At 37.0% G+C, this 9,712-nt stretch overlaps 1 protein-coding gene across 1 annotated transcript; it reads left to right on the plus strand.

The window, feature by feature from the left end:
* Positions 1–99: 99 nt before the first annotated feature.
* On the plus strand, positions 100–8,632 carry renbp (renin binding protein). Its single transcript, XM_079638685.1, is given in 12 exon segments — positions 100–343; positions 3,022–3,127; positions 3,465–3,540; positions 4,143–4,218; positions 5,142–5,224; positions 5,228–5,320; positions 5,528–5,752; positions 5,882–5,963; positions 6,045–6,220; positions 7,253–7,384; positions 7,481–7,568; positions 7,934–8,632. Coding segments are annotated over 11 exon segments (1,209 nt in total). The 5' UTR covers positions 100–343; positions 3,022–3,026; the 3' UTR covers positions 8,011–8,632.
* Positions 8,633–9,712: the final 1,080 nt, after the last annotated feature.

Raw genomic sequence — 9,712 nt, forward strand, 5'->3', positions numbered from 1 at the left:
AAACATGGCTACGAATCTTGCAATAAAGCTCCAACTACTCCAACAAAAGTGCCAGTACTGGGAAATAATGTGTGTGTTTTGCTTGCACGAGCCTTAACCTGCATGTTCTCCTGGCCTGTGATTGGATGAGCAGAAAAGGAGCTGGCCAATGATCTTAGGAAAGCGGAATAAACAGGACCAGCTGTCTGGATGTTGGTCATATGATGTGCCTTTTTTACTGCCTCTGCAAAATTAAGGAAGAGTCGGTTTAACCGCTTTTATTTTCAGTGTCACTAAAAAATAAGATCGTTTTAAAAACAGACGAGTACAGAAGGTGGATTTTCTTCTTCATCGGGCAAAAGTGGTGAGTAATTTTGGAGTGTTTTGCAAGCAGGGAGACGCTAAGACAAGGCGAGTATAGACACGATCTGTTTTTCTCGTAAAGTGTTGTTCCAGACAGTAGCACGCAATATAAGTCAGTCACCATCAGATATCACAGATTAACCAAACAGTTCCGCAAATCAACAATGAGTCGCCAAACTCTTTACAGTCGTTCCTTCTAAAAGCCTTAGAGCATAGAGCATCACAGTCCCGCCCACAGCCGGTGCCGGAAGTAAAAATTCAATACAATTTCTCCATAGACATTTGGGGTATAAGCCATAAAAACGTAACCATACATTGTAGACTTAAAACCAGCAACGGCTGTACTAAGCGATTGTATATGCTCATATAAACACCAAAAGTTCATGGGGCACTAACCTTGATTTGAGATAAATGCCTTTTATTCGCGATGTCTTGGATAAGTACTTCATTACCCACAATCCTAAACAATCCCACAATCCCACAGTGATGCATCTGATTGGTGGATGTCGTGTAAACCCCGCGAAGGTCCGGAGAGCGTTGCCATGGAAGCAGGATTCTAACAGTAGACTGAACGGACTGTTGTCTTTAGCGGAAGCCATATAAATAGTTTTTAAATCAATACATTCCTTTTTAAATTAATATTTTGTGTCAAATTATTTATTTATTTGGTAGGTAGCCATGTAATAAGCGGGATAATGTATAGCGAGTTGGTTGTTATAGCGAATACAACTCCCTTCAGGGTCCGCTTCGGGCTCATAATCAGCCTTTCGCGAGTTGTATTCGCTATAACAACCGCCTCGCTTTACATTATCCCTTACTTATCGTTCACTTTAGATAGGCTACTGTAGCCTTCATATGGTATGAGTCATATCAAGCATTTTATGATGCCGCTGTCAAAACAATATTAAGCCTAGGCATAACGTTACCTCTCCATGCATTTACTGAACATCTGTGTAATAATTCATGGCAAGTTAATAAACTGAATATAACGGTCCAAGAGCAGACCATGCAGCGGTCCATGCATCAGACCGGTGGCGCTGTGCACTTTCTGGTTTGCTGACCATCACTTTTTAATTTTCACTTGTTGTGGATATTAAGAAAATACATTAAATGTTATTACAATTAAGGATGAACTATAACATCATGAAAATGAGCATGGACCTCAACCTGTCCTGTCAGCAGAGTGTCCTGTGACATAGAGGGCTTTGAAATAAACACACAAACTAACGTTACACACTGACTGAACACACGTGTGTTGATGACTGAGCTGCACCATGTTGCTAACCTTATCGTTAACCGCTTTCACACACGCACACAATATATTATTATTTTTATTTACACGATTATTACTGAAAGAACTGCTATTAACAACACATTTACTATATAAAATTTACTCAAAAGGCTCTTTCGCGGTTGGCTTCAGTCGACTTCAGTGAGGCGCGGTGGGTTATGGGATGAGTAGTTCCTTCGCTCGGAAATGAAAATATGTACACAGTCTTGTACCTTTGCCTTTTTTTGGATTTTCTCTTCGTTTTTTCACTCGAAATGATATGTTGTATGCTTATGAGTTCAGCCATAGCTGGTTATCCTCAGACATGCTCTAAAACTCTTTAGATACGGATTTTTCCAAAAGTCAATGGGAGAAATGAATGGGAAATTTACTTCCGGCACCAGAGCTCTCTCGGGCTGTGGGCGGGACTGTGATGCTCTATTGAAGCAGATGATATTCATGCACTTATCACAAGCTTCTGTTTAATCAATGACATGAACAGCTGTCAGCGGTTCTCTTGAGTTCCGTTTGCTTGTAACGTTATCAGCTCAAACTCCACGGAGTTCCCCATCAAATGGTTGTCAGAAATCGCAACGAAAAATATGTTTGTTTTCCATGTACGTTATTATTTTGAAATGTAAATTTGAAAAAATAATTGTCAAGCAAATTATTTGTCAGTACAGGCGCCAACGGAATAGCTAAATAAATAAATTATGAAATGAATACACACTGGTTGTCAAAAGTTTGGAATTATTAAGATTTTTATTTATTTATATGTTTTCGAATTAAGTCTCTTATACCCACTAATGCTGCATTTATTAGATGAAAAAAAAACCAGTAAAAACAAGTATTGTGAAATATTACAAGTTTCAAAAGGTTTTCTATTTTAATATATTGTAAAATGTAATTTATTTTTGTGATGCCAAAGCTGAATTTTTGCATCATAACTCCAGTCTTCAGTGTCACATGATCCTTCAGAAATCAATTTAATATGATTCGCTGCTCTATAAACACAAAGATATATTATGCCGGAGTGAGTGGCCCGCCCCTTGGTTCTGTGACCGGGGCCCAACATTTGGTGCTACACCCCTGAGTAGAAGCATTTTATGCTTGGTATTCATAATCATAAGTAAAAATGCTTTTCAAAAAGGTCCCACTGATTGAGTTAAACTGAATTCATCTTTGCATTGGTGAATTATTGATAATGCAAACAGTTTGGTATATCATATGGAAAGAGTAGCTGACTGAAGATATATAAAGTTATAAGCATTGATTTATTGACAGAGCAAGGGTCAGTTTTTAACATCACATGATCACTTTGATAGCTGCAATGCATACACGTCAAAACTATCACAGTCGTACTATAAAACAACCATTGTGCATGACCCTAAACTGTTACTTGCTTTAAGGAACAATGACAGAAACACTGCTGGAACAGTATCGAGAGAGAATCCGGACTGAACTGGACAGAGTTGTGGATTTCTGGCTGAAATATTCCCATGACAAAGAACATGGGTGAAATGATTCACATTTTAATGCATGGCTTCAGCAGCATTTCCCATATAATTCCTTAAAATTCAAATTGTTTAAATATTTGTATTATGTAAGCTTAAATGATGAACATGCATAAATGCTGAACATTGAAATTATCCTTAACACTGAACCCTGTGGGACACCATCATTCAAACCGTATTCATACTTTTTTAAATGAGCAATTTGAGTCACAATGATGGGTATTTAAGGCATATGTACTTACTTTTCTAAGTTATAAATGTTAAAGTTAATTTTAGTTTAACATGTGAATTAAATAGTATGCCCATGTTAAAAGTTTGTTTCATTATATTGACTTTAGTGGATTTTTTACCTGCCTTGGAAAAGATGGGAAGGTCTATGATGAGCTGAAATATGTGTGGCTACAGGGAAGACAGGTCAGAGCTTACATGTTTCATGTTCTAATATCAATTTATTTATATAATAATCATTAGGGGCCAGTTGTTCAAAAGTAATCTGATCGGATTTCGGCTATCGTTTTGGATAAAATCTTGAATATGGGTCAAAAGAAAAAAAAAGGATTCTGAAATCAGATTAGATCACAAAATTCAATCTTGGTTTTGATCTGAATCAAATCATCAGTTTGTGTTGTTCAAAACTTTTTAGTAAGATTGAGATACTTTTGATAAATTATTATAACATCCCCAGCAGAAGGGTGGATTTCAGGAACAAAAATTTAATAAAACTTTAAAATTGGTGCAAAAAATACAACATTTGTATCATGTAATACACGCACAAGTTTTTAAGGACCTTGTGATCAGGGTGATACAATTTAATTTAGCTTTGAAAAACCGCCACAAAAGTAAAAATAGACTATCTTATCCTGGATATCAAAACATTGGATTTCCACATCTAAATCATTCTGATCCATATTCAACTTTTTGAACAACTGGTCCTGATTAAATTATAATTTTGTTTAATTGTTTTTCCAATAAATGTCTGTGTTAAGTGAGTGTCTGACGTCTAACGTATCCACCAGGTATGGATGTACAGCAGGCTGTATCGTACAATGGAACGATTTCACAAACCTGAGATTCTTGAGGCTGCTAAATCAGGTTTGTGATTCAGTTGCTCTATCTATCAATAAACACACTACCATTCAAAAGTTTGGAGTCAGTTTAAAATAAAATAAAAATAATACTTTAATTCATCAAGGAAGGCCAAGGGTACATTAAATTGATCAAAAGTGACAGTAAAGACTTTTACATTGTTGCAAAAAAGTATATTCATCAAAGAATCCAGGAAAATTGCATCACTGTTTCCACATAAATATTAAGAAGCACAACTGTTACTCATTGATGATAATAATAAATGTTTCTTGAGCAGGAAATCAGCAAATTAGAATGATTTCTGAAGGATCATGTGACATTGGGGTATTGATGCTGAAAATTCATCTTACACGTCACAGAAACAAATTACATTTGAAAATAAATTTGAATGGAAAACATTTATTTTAAATTGAATTAATAGTTCACACTATTACTAATTTACTTTTTTTCTTTTGCAAATAAATGCAGTGGCGAGCAATAAAAGACTTCTTTCAAAAACGTTATAAAACCTTACCGACCCCAACTTTTTCTTTAAGGTGTGCATTTTTGCAGAAACTGCAAAATGTCAATAAAATAAGAGAGATCATAACTTTTTTGTTTAGTACTGGCCTGAAAAACCTCTTTCACATTAACGCGTTTACACATACAGTAAATCAAATATCAGAATTTACACAAATGACCCAGTTCAAATGTTAACGTGTAAACTTGTATATGTACTGTTTTTTAATGTTTTTAATGTTTAGGGGACTTTTTTTTTTTTGATCTATCAGAAAAATATCACAACTCCCACATTTCATTGATAAACTGTCAAAGTGTTTTATTTTGTTATTGTTTAAGATTGCATGCCAGCATTTGATCTTGCCGCTTTAATCTTGGTATTCACACAGACATGCAGTGATCCTGTCACATCAGATATTGTTGAATTTCAGGAGCTGCGTTTCTGCAGAAGTTTGCTCGAGTTCCGGCCTCCGGCGGCCCGGGGAAATGTGCGTTCTGCCTGACAAGAGATGGTTGAGCGGTCAAGGTTCAAAGGACGGTATTCAGCGAGTGTTTTTATGTGATGGCCATGGACGAGCTGTCCAGGATTACACAAGACAAAGAGATGCAGGTAAAACTATTAGTCAAGATCTCACCTAGAAATAAAACGCATGTATAGAAGTGACTGGATAGACCAACCAATAGATGGTTGTACTTTTATATTTTTTTGGTAAAAAGTTAACAGCTTTCAATTACTTTTTAGCATATGCGTTTATTTTTTTTATTTTGTATTTGTGATGGTTGATGTCCGGTTATCTTCTGTCCTCGTTCTCACCAGGCAGATGCTGAGAGCATGATGGATCAGTTGATATTCTGGGTTCGGACTGATCCGTCAGGTCTTGGTCGTCCTCAACTTCCTGGTGATCTGCCTGTGAACAGTATGGCAGTTCCCATGATGCTCCTGTGCCTGGTAGATCAGCTGACAGAGGGTAGAACTGATGTAGTGGAAAAGTACAAAGACCTCAGCGGATGGTGTGTGGAACGGATATTACAGCATATACAGGTGAGCTAACCCGTTTACAAGCTTTAGTGATGTGGAACTAAGCTTAGGATGTGAACGGCCTTCAGCGCATTAGAGAAAGTAATGGAAACGCCAAATGATGATACGTTACACTAAATTCTTTCATCTCAGAGAGATGGAAAAGCCATTTTGGAAAGTGTCACATTGGATGGAAAGGAACTTCCTGGCTGTCAAGGGCGGTTGCAGAACCCTGGTAAGTGATCGTTTCAAACCTTACTGTCACAGGCTTCCATATAATTTCAACACCCTTACTTCCCGTGACGTCTCTTTCTAGGTCACGCTCTGGAGGCCGGCTGGTTCCTGCTGCAGTATGCGCTGACTAAAGGAGACGTGCAACTGCAGAAGACGGCGGTTGATAAGTTCATGGAGATCCCGTTCCACACTGGATGGGACAAACAACATGGTGGTCTTTTCTACTTCCTGGATGTAGACGGTCACTGTCCGACTCAGGTTAGATTATACCCGTGATTTGCAGTCAGATGTTGGGGAAAGCAGGGTTAACTTTAACACCGCAAGATTAATGTTATGAAGGATGGGATTTAAAGGGATAGTTCACCTAAAAATGAAAATTAGGCTAGCCCATGATTTAATCACCCTGAAGCCATCCTAGGTGTATATGACATTCTTCTTTCAGACGAATACAATCGGAGTTATATTAAAAAATATCCTGGCTTTTCCAAGTTTGATAATGGGAGTGAATGGCTGTATGTATTTGGAAGTCCATCAAAGCGCATCTATTCATGATTAAAGTGCTCCACGCGTGTCCCAGGGTTAATAAAGGCCTTCTGAAGCGAAGCAATGAGTTTGTGTAAGAAAATGCATGGATTTATGCATCGCTTTACGCCAAAATAATAACCCTTGAACTTGACGCACAACGTAATGACGGCAATTGACACCTCTCGCGGTTACGTTGTGCGTCAAGTTCAAGTGTTACTCTTCTGGCGTAAATCGATGCGTACGGCCGCCTGCCAGAAGCTAGTTATTTTAGTCGATAAAGTTTTAAATGTGGGTATTTTTCTTACACGAAGGCATCGCTTCATTTCAGAAAGCATTCACCATTCACTCCCATTATCAAACTTGGAAGAGCCAGATATTTTTTTAATATAACTCTGATTGTATTCGTCTGAAAGAATGACATATAAACCTAGGATGGCTTTAGGGTGAGTAAATCATGGACTCATTTTTATTTTTGGGTGAACTATCCCTTTAATAGTGACCTCAAGAATATCTGGAAAATATCTAGTGCTTTCATTAAACTCTAGATGGCTTATGATGATTGGCCACAGCTGATTCTGCAGCCAATGAGCTTGCTGCTCAAAATTTCAATAGTTTGGTTGGCTGTCTGCTGTAAGCAAGTCTTGCAGTGTGATAACAGAAACCCCCCACCTCCCCCGTCTAGATCTGCCACAGGTCATTTCAGCATATCTTGCATGCTCACAAAATTATGTCTCCATAAAACATGAAAACTCATTATATGTGTAGTTGGAATGGAATATGAAGTTGTGGTGGCCTCACTGTGAAGCTCTGATCGCCTACCTGATGGCCTACAGTCACATCAGAGAGAACGTGTTACTGGACCGATTCAAACTGATCTACGACTACACCTTCAGACATGTAAGACATGCATTACAGAGACATCATGTAACACGGTAATAAGTTGCATAATGGGTGTAAAGTATCAATGTTGCCATTGTTGTCTCTTTGCTCAAGTTTTCTGATGAGAAACATGGCGAGTGGTTTGGATATCTGAGTCGTCAGGGAGACGTTGTGCTGGATTTCAAAGGAGGACCTTTCAAAGGCGAGTAGCTACAGTTAAAACATGCTTTCTAATTGAATATTTAATTTATTTCGGTGATGTGAATTGTTGCTCAAGAAACATTTATTATAAGAAACATTTATTATCAATGTTGAAAACAGTTGTGCTGCTTAATGTTGTGGGAAACTTGTTTTTTCAGGATTCTTTGTCAAAAGAACAGCATTTATTTAGAAAATTTTGTGTAATGGTTAACATCTTTACTGTAACTTTTGATCAATTTAATGCATCCTTGCTGGAAAAAAATTCGTAACAAAAATTGACCATAAACTTTTGCAACATACAGTTTGAAATAGTCGGTTATGTATTTAAACTTTGAACCATGATGCATTACTGTAATCTTTGTACAGGGTTCTTCCATGTTCCTCGGTGTCTCTACATGTGTGAGAAGCTTCTGGATGGTCTTCTTGAAAAGCAGGATTCCTGACCTTTCACTGATATTTTGCACTCCATTACCTGATGTGACAGGAAGTGTAGACATCCTTTGCATGATATGCAGTAATTATACAGTTTTAACTACACTAATACTTCCTGTCAAACTGTATTACGGGTTCATAGTTTTCATTGTGCTCATTAAGTGCCATTATTTTTCAAGCCATTCATCTAACATGTGAATGAAAAAGGGACCTTTTTTTTCTTTAGGATTAAATGAATTAAAATCTTTCTAACAATTCTAGATGAATGGTTTTTCTTGATAGTTTATTATACTCAGCCATGTGTTAAATAAAAAGGAAGTTTACAAAGCTAGAAAAAAAAGTTCTGTAAACCAGTCCTCTCTGATGATCACTGTGCTGCTCTTACGAGTGCCTTTTTGTTACTCTTTTATAATTCTGCACACATTAGCAGCTAAACCATGTAAAAACATTCCAACTGCTCTGAATAAATTGACGTTTACTGAAATGATTATATCTTTGATTTTTGCTTAGCACAGCGCTTTTGTCATTTAGCTGATGCTAAATGTACGTAAAGCTCAATAGTATGATATAGAAGAATTGGTCACTGGACATCTGAAACTCAAAAATCGCTTTACTTTAACTCATCACCACACATTGTAAACCACTTAAGTGATATCATTAGGAAGCATGGCATTAGTTTTCACTGTTATGCTGATGATACTCAGCTCGGCTTTCCTTCACGCCCTGACAAAACTTACCAATTCACAAAATTAACAGAATGCATAGCTGATATAAAAACTGGATGATTAGTAATTTCCTACTACTAAATTTTGAAGAAAAAAAAAAAACAATTCTAATTATTGGACAATTTTCCTTAAGTACTAACCTAGAGTACTGTCTAACACTTGATGGCTGCTCTGTTAATTCTTCGTCGTCGGTTAGGAACCTGGGTGTGCTCTGTGATACCAATCTTTCATTTGAAAGTCACGTGTCTAGTATTTGTAAAACCGCATTTTTCCATCTTAAAAATATATCTAAATTATGTCATATGCTCTCAATGCCAAATGCAAAACAGTTAGTTCATGCACTCATGACCCCAAGGCTAGATTATTGTAATACTATTATGGGTGGTTGCCCTGCATGCTTAATAAACAAACTACAGCTAGTTCAAAACGCAGCAGCTCGAGTTCTTACCAGAACCAGGAAGTATGACCATATTAGTCCCGTTCTGTCAACACTGCATTGGCTCACTATTTAATATCGTATACATTTTTAAATATTGCTGATTACTTACAAAGCACTAAATGGTTTAGCTCCCCAGTACATGAGCGAGCTCTTAACGCATTATAGTCCTTCACGTCTATTGCGATCTCAAAATCTACGTAATATACACGCGTCAGCGTTTTCACAGGTTTGCGTTTTTTTTTAAACTTGCACAGAGATAAAAAATATATAATTTATATATATGTTTGCACCTTGGAACCTATTTCAATGTTTGCGTTCTCAAGCCACCAGGCACTGATGTGGTAAGAATGAGCATGTCGTGTTGGCGGTACCTAATGATCTTTGCAACGGAAGTGAAGCAATCGAAACTAACTTTAGCTGGACAATAACTTTATTCTAGAGCTGCTGTAAAGCCAATACAATCTCTGTTACTTTAATTTCCTATTTTCACTGTAAAGTTGCTTTGAAAAAGTCCATATTGTTAAAAGCACTATATAAATGACTTGACTT

Source organism: Phoxinus phoxinus (assembly GCF_949152265.1).
Source record: "Phoxinus phoxinus genome assembly, chromosome: 15".
Classification (NCBI taxonomy): domain Eukaryota; kingdom Metazoa; phylum Chordata; class Actinopteri; order Cypriniformes; family Leuciscidae; genus Phoxinus; species Phoxinus phoxinus.